Source organism: Canis lupus, chromosome 5 (genome assembly GCF_011100685.1).
Source record: "Canis lupus familiaris isolate Mischka breed German Shepherd chromosome 5, alternate assembly UU_Cfam_GSD_1.0, whole genome shotgun sequence".
Lineage (NCBI taxonomy): Eukaryota > Metazoa > Chordata > Mammalia > Carnivora > Canidae > Canis > Canis lupus.
In genome coordinates, this window is record NC_049226.1 from 24,099,480 (window position 1) to 24,119,708 (window position 20,229).

General features: G+C 41.0%; 1 protein-coding gene across 8 annotated transcripts in view; it reads left to right on the forward strand.

The window, feature by feature from the left end:
* The window catches only part of EXPH5 (exophilin 5), a 93,186-nt gene extending 77,578 nt beyond the window's left edge, over positions 1-15,608 (forward strand). For 6 of the 8 annotated variants that reach the window (XM_038536264.1, XM_038536262.1, XM_038536269.1 and 3 more), the window contains 2 exons: positions 2,809-2,944; positions 6,809-15,608. In XM_038536264.1, the coding sequence (XP_038392192.1) occupies positions 2,809-2,944; positions 6,809-12,174 (5,502 nt within the window). In that variant the 3' untranslated portion in view covers positions 12,175-15,608. The remainder of the gene's footprint in view (positions 1-2,808; positions 2,945-6,808) is intronic. The other 2 variants (XM_038536263.1, XM_038536266.1) reach the window with 1 other exon arrangement.
* The last annotated feature ends 4,621 nt before the right edge of the window (positions 15,609-20,229 follow it).

Below are 20,229 nucleotides of genomic sequence, written 5' to 3' on the forward strand. Positions count from 1 at the left end.
ATATGTACAGTGAGCCACAAGCTGGACTCTGAGGGATGTGACTCCATTTTCCAGGAGAAGAGGAGGAGAGAGAGCAAAGATCAGGCGGTCTAGGAGGAAGGGCACGGTTTTCTAGAGAACTGCGTGTAGTGAGCTTGGAATACCAGGCCTTTGAAGAGAGATTGTTGAGGAGGAGTGGCTGAAATTAAGGGTTGGAAGAGCATTTCAACATGACTTTGAACCTCATCCTCTAGGCCAGGAATGGGAATTAGGCTTTTTCTTTTATGGCAACTTCATGTTATGAATCATTGTTTTGTGGAGGATTCTGAATCTGAGACAAGAGTCCCGACTGAGAATCCACGTGTGCTCTGGCCCCAAGAGGGATTTACCTCCATTCTGGATACCAGGAAATGTCCCCCCAGCAGCTCTCAGACCTGTGTTTGGCCTCAGAAGATGCTTCCAGCTAAAGCATAGTGTACTAATAAACTAATAAAACAGCAAAGAGAGGCAATTCAGCCTGGGCTGTGGAATCTCAGAGATTGGGAAGGAAGCCTTCCCTCCACCAGTGTTATCTGAAGCAAATGACCCAACCTCTTGAAACTTCATTTCTCCCAAGTGCAATTTTCCCAAAGTGGGAAGAGTAATAGTACCAACATCATAATGTGGTTAAAACAATGAAATAAGGTAACCTGCATAAAACCCTAAGCATGTTGCCTAGAATATGCAATGTACTGTTGCTGCTGCTAATAATACTAGTTAATAGTAACAGTAACTACTCACATATAGTTCTAATAAAAGAGATCTATAGAGCAGTAGTAGTATGCCTGGTACCTACTATTGACTAGCAGTTACTTGTTTAACCATTTCATCACTGAAAAAAATGTCCTTGCTGAGTTAAAGTTGAGTGTAAATAAACTCTGTATTTTCTCTTAGTCACATAGTTTGTACCTGTGTGTGGGATAACACGTTGGATGAGTAGCATCAGTCTTGAACCAGAGGCTCCGGGCAGACATATAACCAAAGGGGGTAGTATTCAGGGTCTCTAGAGCATAATAATCCTTCATAGCTTTGAAAGGTTCATCTCCTCACCTGAGCCCTCAGTCCAAGTATTTTTCATTTAAGTATAAATTCTCATTATAAAAACATATGATCCAGGAGGCCAAAAGGGATGTGTTCTGATCTACACAGAGGAAACCTAAAGTTTGTTTCAGTGTTAAAATGCTTGAGAGACAATGATGCTTGCTATTCTTTTAATCAGATGCATCTAATCTGATTGGTTTCCAGTTTTATCCAATTGGTATCTCACTGTAGTTGTTTTGCCTTTAATATTTGTTTACTTCTGAATTTTATATTAGAATGTTACATTATATCCAATGACCTGCATAAGTTATCACAGGATTGTTTCTCTCTTATTCATGAACCTCTGTGTGTCTCCTATCCCATTCTTTGCCTATAGAACTGAAGAGCAGTGAAATATGGGCAGGGTTCCTACAAAAAATGACCTATATCTTGAGAAAACAACAAGCAGGAGTGAAAATCCTGACTTGTGAGGAACATAGAAATCAAGAAAACCTAGGGTTTGGAATTGGACAAACCTGCGACAGAGAAGTAACATAGTTGGAGCTTCAGAAAAATTAGAGATTTGGTCTTAAGCTTTTTTTTTTTAAGATTTTATTAATTTATTCACGAGAGACACACACAGAGAGAGAGAGAGAGGCAGAGACACAGGCAAAGGGAGAAGCAGGCTTCATGCAGGGAGCCCAATGTAGGACTCAATCCTGGAACTCGGTCAGGGGTCACGCCCTGGGCGGAAGGCAGGTGCTAAACTGCTGAGCCACCCAGTGATCCCCTGGTCTTAAGCTTTTAAGGGGAGATGAAATGTAATGGCAAACGTCAAATGGAAACAGAAAACTTGGAGGGGGAGTGGGAACCAAGCTGCAAGCACTGGATCTCAGAGTGAGTGCACTGACTTGCAAGATCAGCCAGGAAGGGACTGCTGGCCTTATTCAGGCACAGGTGCAGAAGGAGTCACAGTGGATCACAAGCGACAGAGCCTGTGTGACAGAGAAGATGCAAATGCAGTTTTGGCAAAAGAAAGTGAAGGTGTGGGAGTGGACCATCCCCCAAGGTCATGGAGACAAATTAGCGCTTGAAAGTAGGGCCATGATGGATTTGGAGAAATCATGCTAGAAAGGAAAACATTAGCTTTACATCGTTCTCCTAAACTCTCTAAAACTAGCATTGGTGTTTCCAAAAAAAAACCCACACATGTATAAGGTCATACTTTTTAGCACCTTTGATTCAGAACTGTTTATCAGTTGCATATGTATCTGGGAGGTCCTACCATTCTCCATGAACTCCAAGGGTAGGAATAGTCGTTGTTTTCCACTAAATCCATCAAGTTCCTAAATCTTAAGGTCGGCTATAAGCTTCAGCAGGGACAGTGCTAAGAAATATAAAATTCCAGCCATTGGGGCCGTGGAGACAACACCCCCCAATTCAAGAGAAGCCAATTTCTTTCCTCTATTCCAGGAAACTCCCTAAGATTTGTGTCGTGCTGTGTAAGTTTCTAGGTGTATTTGGCAGAAACTCAATATATTGCTTGAAGACTCATGCTAAAAACAATTCGTGTAGGTATAGAGAAGTTTGGGATCACTTGCAAATGGCAGAAATAATGAAACACTGTAAGTTGAGAAGTTATGTGCTAGAAAAATTGATTTGCGGTCTTTAGATGAAGAATTTTAGGTTTGGGACATTTATGTGGGGACATGTGAGTATTCTGGCTAGAGAAGTCCAGAAATAATACTGCATTTTCTGTTTTAAAATTAGCAGGCAAAAATACACAACTCACCTCTGGAAAATCAACCAGTTGATGGTGTATTTGTCCCAAGGCCAACAAGCATGAGGGAGGGAAGTGGCATGCCCCCGTGGGATGCTTCACTGCTGGAAAATGAGTTCTTCCAAGGTAAGACTATACATGAAACTGCCTTTGGGACTCCTTGCACTAAAGCAAGTAATGATTACAGTTGTATATAATGCTTATATACTTATGCTCAAACCCTGTACTTTATTTTTGAAATCCTTTTGTTCACCTTATCTGAAGAGGAGGCTGTTATATGCCATTAACACAAATATTAAAGAATCTTATATATATATTTTTAAAGATTTTATTTATTTATTTATGAGAGATACAGAGAGAAAGGCAGAGACAGGCAGAGGGAGAAACAGGCTCCCTGCGGTGAGCCCGATGTGGGACTCAATCCCCCAACTCTGGGATCACGCCCTGAGCTGAAGGCAGATGCTCAACCACTGAGCCACCCAGGCATCCCAAGAAACTTATATTTAAATATAATCTAAGCAAATATGCTCAGACCAAGGCTGATAAATCTGTCGAATGATAATAATGTTTAATATTTAACCTCAGGTAAAAGGAAATGCATTTTTAAGAAATGTGGCTATAAAGTTTATTGTTCTAAATAGATTTTTATTATTCCTAGTCAGTACCTAAATGCACTATGATGAAACCTAATTGTTGTTAAACAACTAACCTTGAACAACAGATAACAATTACAACTGAGACAGATTCCAAAAGTAACCACATGCACATGGATCTTATTATGTGGATAATAAGCACAGCTCCCCTTTACATAGGTTATTCCATATTAAAATAAGCCCAGCCATTTGAACAGTGAACTCTGAAGTCTATTCACCAGCTTCACCCTGAGGAACTGAATTCGGTTTCCAAAGGCAATGACCTCCCCTCAGTGCTGTAGTTGGGACAGGTGGGGTGGCCAGTTCAACCTCTCAGTTACATGGTTCCTGGCAGAAAACTGGCTTCAGAAGTTACAATATCTTGATTACAAAACAAAGAAGAAAATCTCTGTTATAAAACAAAGGTTTTGCTAGTACAGGAGAGCTACTCTTTATGACATGAAAAAAAATGATTTGGCTTCTTTGAATATAAAGAGGAAACACAAAACAGAATTTTTTTTTAACCTTAACAGTAATGAATAAAACAGCATTTTTCAATGATTTAAAATCCTGCTATGGGGATGATAAGGGTAGTTAGTTACATCTAGAGAAGAATTCAAGAGAATTTTACCTTTTTGTCATACTTCCTTGTATTTTCTTTTATAATCACATACTGCTTTTGTAGGCAGCAAAGACTTTATTTAAGGGGGAAAAAAACTACAAATAGCTTAAAAGGAAGAGCAGAAATCAAAAAGATTTTATTATAATTTGTTTTAAAGACAGATTTTTCTTTTACTCATTACATAGTTTTTTCTTTTTACCTCACTTTACAGTTTGGCATTGTTGTATTCTTGTATGTATGGGTATAGGGAATTATTTCAGAGATGGGAGATAAATAACTTTTTTTCTTCAGGTTGATTCCCTGAAGAATTCCTTAGAGATCTTTAATGCTCAAGATTAGTTCTTCTGCTGGCTGTGCAAACTTAAATAGGAACTAGCTTACAAATAAAATAGTGTTGGAAAAATCCAAAACAGACATCAAAAATTTCTTCAGCACCTGCCCTAAGATAGTTGACATGCCCACAAATACATCCCACCCACATTCACAGATACTGATATGCCTCACTTTCCTTCTCATTGAATAGTTCAGGTGAAATTTTTTAATGACAAATAATTTAAGGAGAAAGTGCACCATTTTATGTAACTCAGAAGGAAAGGTGTGACTTCTTCAGCAATTAAATAATCCCATAATTTATTTCTCATACCAGATTTGATTGTCATTAATGAACATTTCCTTAATAAATACATAATCTAAATAAATAAATAAATAAATAAATACATACATACATACATACATACTTAATCTACTTGCTTATATTTATTGTAAAATGAATATGGTAAAATATATCCACTAGAGGATGGGCTTTAGGGAATCTGGAAACCTTAAAAGATTATGGTTCTATTTAGATTCTGTAAGTTTTTCTTGAAGAAAAGAGATCAAATATGATTAAGTAAGCATGATTCAAAGAAACACTAACCAACTGAAAATATCCTGTGTCTTGTCTGAGGTCACAGAGGCTATGGTCTTAGTAAGCATGGTCTCTGGGGTTTGGGCTGCCGCAGGTCCTCCATATTAAAAAGTGGTCATTGGGCTCTGATTTGGACATCAGCCTCTGACCTTGCTACCAAGAGAAACATAAACATTGCTTAACAACAGCAAATTCAAATCCTTGTAACATCGTGAGCTTACAGGGAAATCATCTTTATAGTTCATTAAAAGAGAAAATGAAAAGTGAACTTTTATGGCACAGGCATCGCATTATGTGGACTCAGGAGACAGAGTGCCTGGATCCACCTACTATTGTGTGACCTTGACAACTTAATCTGTTCACGCCTAGTTTCCTCATTTATAAAACAAGCATAGTGATAGTACCAATTGTATAAGGGTCTGTGAGGATCTAATGAGTTAATTAATTAAGTGTTTAGAACTAGACCTGACACATAGAAAGTATTATGTTGGGAGCCCCGGTGGCTCAGCGGTTTAGCGCTGCCTTCGGCCCAGGGCATGATCCTCCAGACCCAGAACGGAGTCCCACGTTGGGCTCCCTGCATGGAGCCTGCTTCTTCCTCTGCCTGTGTCTCTGCCTCTCTCTCTCTCTCTCTCCCTCCCTCTCTGTCGATCATGAATAAAAAAAAAAAAAAAAATCTTTAAGAAAGTATTATGTTATAGAGGTGATAATGGATCTTCATTTTCCTGGGAAAAACAAGCCAGCATTAGCATATCATTTAACAACATTGCATAGAACTTTAACCTTTATATCTTGTTCAAGTCCATCCGAATAAGTATGTTCATAAATCATATACTTAACCTTTTGGTGATAAGGCTATTTTCTTAACAGTACAACTGAGAAATCGCATGCCACTTACAGACTCTCATTTTTATTGCGATCCTCTGAGGTAAACATAGTGGGAAATATTTTAGCCACCCAGTGACACAAACGATGAACTAAAAAACACAACAACAAACATACGATCAAAATTTTACTGTTAGAAAAAATATATAACTTTATGTCCTTAAAGGCATTATCGAAGGTTAATTTTGAAAAAGTATGAATAAGAAGCTTCTACTATAACCTTGTAAAATTCAGTATATCTTAAAGAACATAATCAAAATTAATGTCATCACATTTATATAAAAATAAAGTTATAAGGGCGCCTGGGTTGCTCAGTGGTTAGGCACCCAACTCTTTGATTTTGGCGCACGTGTTGATCTCAGGGTCGTGAGTTCAAGGTCCACATTGGACTTTGTGCTGGGCATGGAGCCTACTTAAAAAAAAAATACAAAATAGGGGATCCCTGGGTGGCTCAGTGGTTTGGTGCCTGCCTTTGGCCCAGGGCGTGATCCTGGAATCCTGGGATCAAGTCCCACATCGGGCTCCCTGCAAGGAGCCTGCTTCTCCCTCTGCCTGTGTCTCTGCCTCTCTCTCTCTCTCTCTTTCTCTCTCTCTCTCTCTCTCTCTCATGAATAATAAATAAAATCTTTTTAAAAATACAAAATAAAAATAAAATATTAAATGACTTTATTATTTTTTAAGATTTTATTTATTTATTCACGAGAGACACAGAGAGAGAGGCAGAGACACAGGCAGAGGGAGAAGCAGGCTTCATGCAGGGAGCCTGATGTGGAACTCGATCCCGGGTCTCCAGGATCACGCCCTGGGCTGAAGGCAGCGCTAAACTACTGAGCCACCCAGGCTGCCCAAATGACTTTATTTCTTGAAGAGGGGCCTCAACAGCTCTAATTATTATTAGACTGTAAAATGTTCTATAAAAAAACTGACTCGTATTCTCCCTTCAGTTTTAGATGATTTAGATCACAAACTGGCTCAGGAACAATGTTCAAGCTCGGTGAAGACCGCAACACCTCTTAACTACAGATCAAAAACACAGTTCAGTCACTTTTGTTCTAATATCACAGGACAGCACAAAAACCACCATAATGGACCTTCTAACATGTCTATCTATGACATCCTAAGACCAGGAGCCCCGAGGGAAGGTTTTAAAACTTTCTCTCCTAGAACAAGAACAATTTATGATATGTACAGGACAAGGGAGCCCAGACTCTTAAAAGAAGATTATGTGCAAAAGAATACCTTTGGTAGTACTTCTCTGTGTTTTGACAGCAGACAACAATCAGCTTCACCAGCCACAAGATATTTCACAGCAAGAAGCTTACATTTTCCAGCCATCACTCAGAACAAGAGTGGGTTTATACCACCAAGATACCAGCAGAGCCCAAAGAGGATTCCTCTCTCATCCATCATATGGAATAGATCAGACTCTTCTGGAGATAGGCAGCCCCAGGAAGAGTTCCTGAGGGCACCATCACCAATGGAGATTGACACTGCTGACCAGTACATGTATCCCAAATTTTTTCAGGAGAATAGGAGATGTGAATTTTACCATTCACAGAGTGTTCACCCAAGTGTTCATTTTAATGCCCCCATGGATAATGCAATGAGTCCTGACCCGTTTGAGAACTCAGAGAATATGCCATTCTACCATCAAGAAAACTCATTTGCTAGGTCTTTCTCAAGCAATACCTTTGGACGAACCAGGGAACAGAGATTTAGACAAAGTCCTTTTTGGGACCAACAGGAAGAACATTCTTCCTGGTCTGACTTCCATCAAAGCAGGTATCCATTCACTGCTTCTGACAGAGACTTCGAAATGATTTCCATTGAAGCAAATAATACATTAGCTGCCCATGGCCACAGTGTTCCTTCTCAACACTGGGGATCATTTTCTCCTGGTTACAGAACACATACATTCAGAGATCAAGCAGAGCCACATTCCTGGCAGTTTGATTCTCAAATGTCCACTCTGGAGAGTATGGAGGTGTCACAAGGTAATGGAAGCCAGTCGACTCATTTCAGCACACCAAATGTTTGCCCTATGACAGGGCCAAGCTATCATATCAAATCTGGGAGGTCAGTAGGTCAACAGGGCAGTCCTCCCACAGATATACACATAAACAAAGAACCTTACTCATTTGAAATTGCTCAGACTCTAGCATCCCCATTTAAAACTTCCTTCTCCCAAATTTCTGATGACAGAACGAATCCTCAGAGTCCTGTCTTTCAGAATCCCACAGTCACTGTGCAGAAAATTGAGTCTGCCTCTCTTCCAATAAAAACCTATACAGAAGTCACTGTGACCAAGAGGATTTCTGTTGGTTCTCCACCTCTTACTGAGAGCCCACCCAATATCTTGGTCACAGAAGTGAATAATGAGAAAGACTTGAATGAATCTATTTTGGAAGAAGACAAACAGCTAAACAAGAAGGACCAGACAAACATGACAAGTGAAATACCCCAACATGACTCACAGACTGTAATCTCTAACCCTTCCCCTGATGCTCGAAATCCCCTCTCCCAGGACTCAGCCAAGAACAAAGGACTTGCTCTTAACACACCTACCACTGTAAGTTCCAGAAGGTCACCCGGAGTTGTTTCTAGGAAAGAGATATCCAAAATTCATATATCACACAGAGATAAATCCAATGAACTAAAAAAAGATAAGAGTTATACTGGGAGTAGAAGAGTTGGCTCAACAACTTCCCTTCCTTTCATTCAGGAAAGCAGAACAACATCTTTTCCCAGCTCAAAGCAAGGTAGTCACCAGGAAGTAAGAGTAAGCAATGAAGATATTTCAGGCATTATTAGAAATAACCACTGGAGCTCTGAACTTGCTGATAATCAAAATGCACAGTCTCCAGAAAAACCTGCTAGTTTAGATACCAAGGAAGAACAATGTGCCACAACTCATTCTACGAACCGTAGCAAATCAGCTGCTAGTCACAAGATCCCATGTGATCCTTTAGGTCTGTCCTCAGGTATACTACCTGATTCCTCACCATCGAATAATTCTTTCCTTGATGCACTGGTGATTCCTTCTACAATGGTGTTCTCTAGGAACAGTCCTCCAGGCAAGGATCCATCTCTGGGAGAAAGAGAACAAAAAGACAATGATAGCAAAACCCAAAATGATCAGTTTGCTTTAAGCCCCTCAGAAAACCAAAAGAGTAATGCTAATTGTATGCTTGTACATAATGAGGAGGTTGATGCTGTCAGAGGCCGTTCTCACCGTCCTTTCACAGATGGAAAAGAAAAAGGAAAAATAAGACGATGCATATCCTGTTTTGAAAAGTTAAGTAAAACGGAAGGTAGGTCAGCACCTTCAAGTGATAATAGTAACCTCATTGAGATGAATCAAAGCAATTCCAAATGTCCTAAGGTTCATACAACTTACCACAGCTCACCAAGATCAGCCAGTTTTCTCATCAATAACAGAAAGTCGGGAGGTAAGATAATGGCTTCTTCATTTAGGAATGAACCACTTCCATTCCAAATCAAAAATAATGTGGAAGACCCAACAGGGAAGTACACATCAAACAAATTCAGTTCCAGTTCTTTGGAGTCAGAAAGCAAATATTCCAAAGCAGTTTCAGACTCAATCTCAGTAGCACCTGAAGCCACAAAGCAGATGACAAATATGAAAACCATTGGATTTGCTTCTGTTAGAAAAGGACCACTTCCGTTCCTCATCAAAAGGGCTGTGTCATGTCCTTTAGGGGTACCAGATGCCTCAAATGGGAAAGATGAAAGAGAAAAATGCTTGCTTTCAAACACAGATGCTTCTGCTCTAACACTAAAACCTTGGGAGACAATCATTAGCCCTCTAGAAAATAACTCCTCTGTTAGAGATTGTTCTTTACCCAAAAGACACCACCAAAAGGAAAACTTTCGAGAAGGCACTGAAAAAGATGGTAAAATTACTACCTCTGGGATAGGTCTATTTTCCCTTTCAAGTGAAGACCCTTTACCTTTTACTTCAGACATGTCAATAAAAGAAAGTGGGAAAGCATTACATAAATTTAAGACTACTAGCATGTTTTCCGTTTCTGGTGATGAAGATAATGTAAAATGTCTTGAGGTGGTTTCAATATATTACACTCTACCAAGGAAATACAGCAAAAAATTCTGTGACATTCTTGAACAGTATACACAGCAAATCGATTCACTTACAGAATCAACTAAAGTGGAGACTGAAACATTTCCTAGTGCTTTTGAAAAGGACAAACTAAATTATTCTACACAGGAGCAGTCTGGAACATCTTCTTCCAAAGGTCTAGAGGTGCTGGTCAGCTCAACTCAGGAGAAGAGCCATTGCCTTTCTCACACCACTGAGGATATGACTGCTTTACCAGGCCTCAGGCCCTCCAAGCCAACGTTACAGGAGATGGCTCCTGAGACAGGTGTTACCTCTCACAAAGGAGAATCGAAAACTAGAGAGATTTCCCCAGATAACTTCACTCAGACACCTGTAGGTGATTCACAAAGCAGAAAGGAGAAAGGGAAAAAATGGCAAAGTGAAACCCTGCATCCTTCATCTATGCTTCAGGTAAAAAAAGGTACAGAAGAGAAATCAGAAAATTGTCAACAGTCCATTAAATCAGGTAACAGCGGTCCTTCTAATCTTCCGGCTCATTCGGAAGAGGATGCTGGAAATTCCCAAACCATAAGAAGTTCCGGGGAGTGTGCAGGGTGTGGGATGGCCATTACAGCTACTGAAACTGCAGAATGCCTTCAGAAAGCTATCACAAGTGTAGGTATGGTTGGAAGCACCAATGGATTGCAGCCTGGGCAAGTAAGTGGGGAAATTGGAACAGATTTCCAAAAAGAGACTAATAAAGCACTTTCTGACTTGGAAAGCCAAGTTTTTGCCCTTATGCCAGCTTTGCATAAACTACAGCTTGACGAAGGGACTTGTTCAGGTGAACCAGATTTAGACACTTTGCAGTCTGAACCTCAAAGGAGTCAGGAGATAAGGATGACAGAGGATGGCAAAGCTGAAGACGAAAGGCAGAAGTGGGCATGGGATCAACCTTCATTTCCTATAGGAAGCAACAAAAATAAGACCAGCGTGGATAACCCAGAAAAAGGGAAAAACAGATCTTTCGTTAAACACAAATTGGCAGCCATGTCCAAAGCAAGCAGAAAATTCCCAGCTAAAGATTTAAGCCCCAGAAGACATGTAGCTACCATCTTCCCCCAAAGTGGGAACAGTTCTGCCTCTGGCAGTCTATCTCTTGGCACACCTGAGTGCAACCCGCTGTCCCCTGAGCCTACTCGAAAGTCCATAGACTCCAGCAATGAATGCAGGTTGAGTAGTGATGGAATGGATGTGGAGAAATCAGAGAACTCTCTCCAGGTTACTGTAACATCCAACCGAGAAGCTTCTACACGTTCAAGCAATCAGAATTCTAATGGCATTTCACAACTATGTCAGAAGGAGTCTAAAAATATCTCAGAATCATCATCACAGTATCAGAAGTCTAAAGATGTAGCAGCAGCTCAGACTTTGGAAAGAGAGTCAGGAGACTTGGCCCAACCCACATTCACCAGCCTCGGGGAAACAGACTCCTCTGACCCTCAGGGAAGACTGAACCCTCCTTTTCCATTGGAGCCTGCAGAGAAATCCAGAGTAAGCATCCCACTGGCCACTTATCACCAACAACAAAGAAGTGCTTCATTTCTGGAGTGGGAGCCTGAATCCCACTCCTATCGTTCAAACAGTTTAAAAAGCATCAATGTGCATGGTCATCTGGTACGCAAAAGTCATCCTCCCAAAGTCAGGGAGCGCCATTTTTCTGAGAGCATGTCTATTGACAATGCCCTCAGTCACCTGACCCTTGGGAATGAATTCTCTAGCGATAGCAGGTACAGTCGAAGATTCAGATCCTTTTCTGAGCTTTCTTCCTGTGATGCAAATGAAAATCGGACTTTGTGTAGCAGCAGGACAAAAATGGGTCCCAAGTTTTCAACATCTATATCCCGACCCATTGACTATGGAATTTTTGGAAAAGAACAACAGTTGGCTTTCTTGGAGAATGTAAAGAGGTCACTCACACAAGGAAGATTATGGAAGCCAAGTTTTCTTAAGAACCCTGGCTTCCTGAAAGATGGTGTAACTAACCCTCCTAATCCAACAGAGCTATCAAGCTCAAATTCTCCTAGCAACCAGATGCCAGAAGATGCCTTATCTCCAAGTGCACCACTTAATATCTATGAAGAGAATCCAGGAGACTCAGATTGTGATACAGACACGACCACGGATGACGAATACTATCTGGATGAAAATGACAAAGAGTCAGAACTGTGAGCCCTCTTCAGTAAAATGCATAACCTTTCCTCCAAAAGCTTGTGATGGAAATAAAGTGTAAATGTGTATGCCCTTGAGAAGGACAGTATAAAAAAGATCTGGTCTGAGCAGCGCCTGCTCTGAAAAACCCAAATTCACTTTCCTCCTTTCCCCACGCCATATACCTATGCTTTCTAAATTCTAGAATGAATGAATTCTTATTTGGGGGGATTCTCTACTGTTTGCTCTCTGTGTATATATTCTTGGCCTCTCTCCCCTCCCCCGACTTAATCTCTAATTCACTGTCCAGTTTTGGCTTTCTGCTTTACTTTCTCCCTAACTTTTTTACACCTTTCATTGTGATTTACAGCCCTAATATCCCAGGCACATGCCAAACTAATAGCTTGAGTAAGTTATTAGTTACAAATTTCTGTATTGCCCCTTCCAATCCACACCCTATATTCATGACATTAAATAAAGTGTAGGGATGATGACAATGGAGGATATGTTATCCTTCTGTTTGACCTAGAATTTAGGAGGTTTAGGGTTGGTGGGTGTTATTTTTCCTTTCAAACAAAGATAAGGGAAGTTTCATAAGGGCACTCTGTTAGATCCATAGTGAAGCCAGGGAGGCAGATGTTTGATGTATTTATTGAAGTTATAGATGAGAAGCTGAATCCCTATTAAGCCAAAAATATTAGTACCACTTAGGAATACCTTTGAAGATATTTGTAGGGATTAGCTGACTTGGTAAATAACTATGTTATTACTATCCTGAATTTTAATCAAGTCAAGGACTCAGGCCAGGTAGCATGATGGTACAGAAGGTGGCTTGGCCACAGAATTTCCTGTTTAGGAAGTGAGCATGACTGGGGATGCAGGTAAATAGACATCCTTCACGGGACTGGCATCCTCACTGCAGCCCTCTCCCTAACTGGTTTTCCCCGCTTCTCTGGGACTACTCATTTCTGGATTTTCTTTATTTGCAGGATAGAACACTTTATTTCATGTGGACATTTTAGTTATGAATATCAAGCAGTAGCTTTGGCCAAGCTCCTAAAATCCTGCTGACTCAGATCAGACACACCCGCATTCACTGGCTTCTTTGCAGAATAACTTACCAAACCCATGGGAAGTTGTAAGGCAGAGCTTCTAAGGACATATCACTATGATTCCTTTAATAATTTATCTAAACTAAATACTCTTCATACCCACTGATAACTTGTTTTTCTAATTCTTTAGCTGCCAGACAGAACTTCTGGAACTTGCCCTCCTTATAGGATAAACACCAATAGATGGCAATGAAGATAATTCTCTAGAACTACAGAAAACCTGCCATCTGGGATCTTAGTGCTACTAAGGTCCCCAGGAGTGGATTTCATTAGGATTGCTTTATATTTGCTTCCTGATCCAATTCTGTTTCCTATTTTTCTCACCTAGTCTGTTTCATCCACATAAATTAAGGATAATGATAGTGTTGGTTAAGCATACAGAGATCTGGAACTGATAGAAATGCAAGAAAGAACTATGTTATTTTTATCCTCCTAACCATTGCTATGCCTGGAAGCAAAATACCAGGGGTGGTTACATCCTTCCCATGAAACTCAAAACTAATAAACATGTGGTAACTAACATGAAAGCTATTCCTTAAATCTGTAAATTGTTTTAAAGTCCAGGCTCTGACCAATATCAAGCTGAAAGAGACTGATAAAAGGATTTTAAATCAACTGTTCTGAATATTTCAATTTAAATGGTAAAGAATAACATTATATTCTTTTTTAATTTATGTTTGTAGATTCTACCTTTCCCCTTCCCCTACTATTTATCTGATTATTTAAGTGCAATTTTCATAAACCACAACTTATGCTTCCCATATAACTTGAAAATAGAGTTTACATTTTAATATTAAGCTTCTTAATTTTTGAAAAACAATCAGCTCCCAAGTTCCATTTCAGTAAATACTCAGAGTTACATGTATGTTACAAAAGGTGAAATGAAGTTAGCTTATTTTTCACTGAGTTTAGGATATATCAACAGTTAGTTAAGCTGAGAATAAACAATTACTCTGAGACCTTCCTTCTCTAGATTCTCTAGAATCTCCTATTTGAATTCAAAGGTAATTAGTGACTGATGCTCACTCACACTGTTTGTAATGTTTGCTTGTTGGCCTGGCTCAAGAATCAAGGAAACAGAAAATTCATAAAAATAGTACCTTCTAGGGGTACGTGGATGGGTCAGTTGGTTGGGCATCTGACTCCATTTCAGCTCAGGTTGTGATCTCAGGGTCGTGGGACCGAGCCCCATACCAGGCTCTGTGCTCAGCAGAGAGTCTGCTTGAAGATTCCCTCTCCCTCTGCCCCTCTCTCTTCTCTCCCTCTCTCAAATGAATAAATCTTAAAAAAAATACCCCAGCACCTTCTATAGTTTTATACTTTTATAGAATACTTCGTTAAAGAAGTAGAGCAAATTTCTATGTATTTTAACATATAAATCGCTGCTTTTCAGTAGTCATTTTTGGTACAGCTATAGTAATTTATAATAGTCATTTTTATGCCCCTTACTGTGTTCTAAAGAATATAGTCATTATTAAAATAAATATCCACATAAATGGAGTAAATCATGAGGGAATCCATTTTAATAAGTACCTTTAAGTTATTAACTTGTTTAGATAATGGACTTCAATTTTACACTGTAAAGTTTATTTAAAATGGGCCTTGGGCACCTGGTTGACTCAGTTGATAGAGTGTATGACTCTTGATCTTGGGTCAGGTCTTGATCTCAGGGTTGAGAGTTTTAAGCCCAGCATTGGGTTCCACACTGGGCATGGAGCCTACCTGGAAGCAGGGGCAGGGGGGGCACTTAATGAGATTATTTTAATTTTTAGAGACCTCCTTCTAAATAATTTACTCCCTTACATTTGTAAATACATTGATGTTAATAAAACTTCCAAAAAAAAAAAAAACTTCCAACTGCTACTAACAAGGTTTTGACTGATTAAAAGTGGATAAAAACAGTTTTGTGTAGAAGGTAAATGTATGCCTGTACTAGAGGTAGTGAAAGTAAGTCCACTTAGGTTACAATGAAGATGGAAATAAAATGGAAGAACTCCCACCCCCATAAAAGCACTCTATGGAATGCCAGAAGGTTAAAGAGGACTTACTGGTAAGAGTTTATGGTTAACAGTAGTGATGATGCTTTAGAATATCCCATTTACATGTGTAGGATAAATATGTAAATATTTTACTTTCCCAGCAAGTTTCTGAACGTATTACCACTCGGGGGCTCTTTGTGACTGGTACACCTGTGTTTCTGAAACAAGCCTTATGCACTTTTGTTAAAATGTCAAATAATACTTTTATGTAATTGTTCTCAATCTTGTTCTGTAGATAAAAGTGTTACAAGACAAGGTGCCAACTTAGAACAATGCCTGTGTTGAAATAAATGATTTAAACAGATGTGCTGTTTGACTTGGTTTTTATTCCCATCCTCAAATGATTATTTTTCAGTGTGAAAGTTTCAAGAAAAATGCTAAAAAGGCACTGGGGTGAGGGAGTCCAAAAGCATGCAAACAAATCTCTCTGGTTATTATTGAATGAAATAAGCCACATGTAGTTTCAAAAAAACACAGTGACTTGCTTCTCTCTTCTTTCATTTGTACTCAAAAGCCATCAGCCAACACATGAAGATTGTTCTATCTGGTTGCATAACAGAGGAGGAATGAAGAAGGTCTGGCATTGCTCTGTGAGAAGAGGGAACTCCATGGAGTTGGTTTTTCCAATGCCCAGGGGCTCTGATGAAAGATAAACAGCGCTTTCCAGTTGAAATATAACACGTACATTTTTTTTAAATTTACTTATTTATGAAAGACACGGAGAGAGAGAGAGAGAGAGAGAGAGGCAGAGACACAGGCAGAGGGAGAAGCAGGCTCCACGCAGGGAGCCTGATGCGGGACTTGATCCCGGGACTCCAGGATCATACCCCGGGCTGAAGGCAGGCGCTAAACTACTGAGCCACCCAGGGATCCCCTAACACATACAATATTAAACAATTAATAGATTCATACTAATCTTTTAAAAAATTATTTATTTATTCATAAAAGACACAGAGAGGCACAGAGATATAGGCAGAGGGAGAAGCAGGCTCCCCAAAGGAAGCCTGATGTGGGACTCGATCCCAGGACCTGGGGATCACACCCTGAGCCAAAGGCAAATGCTTAACTGCTGAGCTACCCAGGCATCCTGATTTGTACTAATCTTATATCTTTTCTAGAAAAGCAACCCAAAGGCAGTTTCTCTACCAAGGACAGGAGAGTGCTGTCATCTTGAATATGTGCAGTATTTTATTAAAATTTAGAACATATTGGGAAAGCCAGGATTTTCAGTTGTAGACTAAATATAATCTTCTCTAGATGGCTGAAATAAAAAAGGACTTATTAAAGCGTGTGCAGTTTGCTCTCACACACAATGACAGGGCTGATGAAATGGATATTAAGTTGAAAATCCAGCAGTAGTTTCTCAAACAATACCATAGAATTGGACTTGCCATGGGAGTCACTGTCTGTTACAACCAGGAAGGTTCAGATTCAGGAAAGAACCAAGACACTGAATCACAATATTCATTTGCCCCAATCACTCCACTGGTAATAAGACCACGAGTGTATATAGACTTATCCATAAGAATTTGTATTGCTACAATATTTGTTGTGGCAAAATCTGAAAACAAAGTGAACACTTGATAAGAAAGGACTACCTATTAAAAAAAAAAAAAAAAGAAAGGACTACCTATTATGGAAGATCCACATATGTGATATTACGCAGCCATTAAAAAGGATAAAGTAGAACTGTATTAAGTTAACCTAGGAGAATTTGCATGAGATACTATTGAGTGAGGAAAGCAAAATCTCATTTTTTTTATAAAGCATTAATCAAAAAATTTGCACATGCATGTGTACATCTGGAGGGATACATATGAGGCTATTACGTCAGTTGCTACCTGTGCCCAGGTGGCGATTGGGAGGTGGGTTCAACAAGGGGAGGGAGAGCAGCATACTTACATTGGGAGAAGCAATCTGCCGTGCGTCTTGAACATTTTTGCTGGATATACCAAGAATGTTAAGTCCTTGATCACTTTTTACACATGCCATTTCTTTCTCCTTTTTTAATTAAAGATTTTATTAAGTAATCTCTACACCCAGCATGGGGCTTGAACTTATAACCACAAGATCCAGAGTTGCACACTCCACTGACTGAGCCAGCCAGGTGCCCCACACGTGCCATTCCTTTTTTTTTTTTTTTTTTTTATGTGCCATTTCTTAGGCCTGTGTTGGCAGCAAGCAGTCTTGAAGGATGATAACATCTCCCCGCTGGACAAAAGCAGGACTAATTTCCCATACTGGGAAATCAGTCATCCCCTGAATTCAGTGAGCTTCTCTTATAATGCAACCCACTTCACACATCCATAATGGGCTGTTTGCATTGTCCCTACCAGACTTAGGGGCTATATGTCTGCTGGGGCTGTCATAACAAAATACCACAGACTGGGAAGCTTACAATAGAATTTATTCCCTCCCAGTTCTGGAGGCTAGAAGTCCCAGATCAAGACATTGACAGGTTTGGTTTCTCCTGAAGCCTCTCCCTTGGACTGTCGATGACTGCCTTCTCACTGTACTCTCACTTGGTCTTTATTCTGTGCCCAAGCATTCCTGGTGTCTCTCTGTGTGCATAGGTTTCCTCTTTTTATAAGGACACCAGTTAGACTGGGTTGAGGCCCCTCCTACTGGTCTACTTTTAATTAATCATGTCTTTAAAGGCCCTATCTCCATTATTCTAAGGTAATGGAGCTTATTGCTTCAACATACAAATTATGGAGAAATGCAATTCTGCCCATAACAGGGGACATGGGGGGAATAATCCAACACAAACCAACATGAAACTCTGACAATGAATAATCAAGTCCTTTGTCTCTGACCCAGGAGTCTTGTGTCTTATAACAGCATCCATGAAACAGGCTAACCTGTTAGCTTGCAAGAGGCTACAATCCCAGACCCTCCACACCCATATTTTAGAATCCACCACACTGTCTCTTTGTCTTTCTTCTCCACTAAACCACAGGAGGTGTAAAGTCCAAGTATAATATCTAAAACAGAGTAAACATTGAATATGTATTTGAAATTTGATTTATGATAAAGAATCTAGTTAAGGCATTGGTAGATCTAAAGAGATAAGCTTTTATTTTTTTTAAGATTTTTATTTATTTATTCATGAGAGATGGAGAGGGAGAGACAGAGAAGCAGGCTCTATTCAGGGAGCCCGACATGGGACTCGATCCCAGGTCTCCTAGATCACACCCTGGGCTGAAGGAAGCATTAAACCACTGAGCCCCCCAGGCTGCCCAAGAGATATGCTTTTAAAGATCTGGATTACAATGAGAAAGAAAACAGATTGTTACAGATTCTAAGAAAGGGTTCAGATTCGATTATATGGCTTCCTTGATATGTTCTCAAAAAATACTGGGTGTTACCGCAAGGATTATGTACTATATAGTAGGCCATATTTTACTATGGTCCTATACCAGCCTAATCCTCAGATTATTTCTGTGGGAATTTGTTAAAGTCCGATTTTGGAAGAATGTGAACAAAATGTGTTCTACGCAATTTTTCAAAATGATAACTAGAGCCCAGGAACGCTTTCTATTTAAAAAGAAATTAACACTTTATCAATGAAAGTAATACTAAATAATGCTATACTTTAGCCCTACAATTTACCAGTGATTTACTAACATTTTCTGAAAAATCTTTCCAAAATACAAAGAACACCGTCTGGTCAGTATTTCTAAAATAGATCAAGAGAACTGGGAAGGATTTTGTCCTAATAAATAAAAATGGTCCTAGCAGGAACGCTGAGTAGCCCAATTAAAGGAGGGCTAATTAAATCAGGGGATGCCTGATTCCGGCATTTCTAGATTGAGGTCTGTCAAGAGTGCAGAATCCCTGTGTCCATTCTGCACTGTGGGTTCCCCTGGCTCTTCCAGCTTGAGCAGAATATTATTTTCTTTGAACAATTTTGAACCATAAGCAAATAAAAGAAGCAAAAATAATAAATGTGGATCAAGTGGTGGGGGGGGGGGGGAGGCAGACAATGGCTTCCAGCGCTTAGGGCTCCTGCCTGTCTCTTCCTGGACCCCCACTTCCAGCTTCTGGGTAGTGATCAAGACCAATGACACCTCATTAGTTACAGGGGACAGGAGCCACCTGACAGAGGGGAAGCTCACCCACCAGGCTCAAGCCCTTCTTCCACCCTGACTTCTGCTACCCCAGGGCCCAACGGCTCCCTTGGGGTTTGTCCCTAACTTAGTAGATGCTCAGAAAACACAGGTTGAGAAGAGCGAAGTGTAGGGTTAGGAGATAAGGAAGCAGCGGAGAAGGTCTCAGCAGAGGCCTGGGGCTCAGCTTGGGGCTGGCGCGAAACAGGGCGCAGAGGCGGGTGGAGAGGGCAGAGGGGAGCCGGGCGGAAACCCCGTGCAAGGCCTTGGCTGAAGGCATTTTCCCAAACCACACGGAAGTTCTCCGCGGCGGGGCCCCCTGGCTCGCCCCGCGGCCATCGCCACTGGCTCGTGTCTCTAAAAGCCCCCCCCCCCCCCCGCGGCCCGGGGGCTCAGCGGTTTAGCGCCGCCTGCAGCCCAGGGCGTGACCCTGGAGCCCCCGGATCGAGGCCCACGTCGGGCTCCCTGCGTGGAGCCTGCTTCTCCCTCTGCCTGTGTCTCTGTGTGTCTCATGAATAAATAAATAAAATCTTAAAAAAAAAAAAAAAAGGGTTTCCCGCAAGCAGTAGACAAGCTCTGGAAACCAGAGGGTCGGGCGAGAGCAGGTCCTGGAGGCCGAGGGCGCAGGCTCGCCCCCTGCTGTCCTCGGTCCCCGCGGACGGGGCGCAGGGCGTGGGGGGCCTGGAGAGGGCGGGGGTGGGGGGGCCGCGGGGGCCGCGGGGGCGTCGGCGCCCCGACCCGCCCCCGGAGCGGGCCCCTCCCCGCCGCCGCCGCCGCCGCCGCCGCCGCCGCCGCGCCGCACCGCCGGCCGGGACC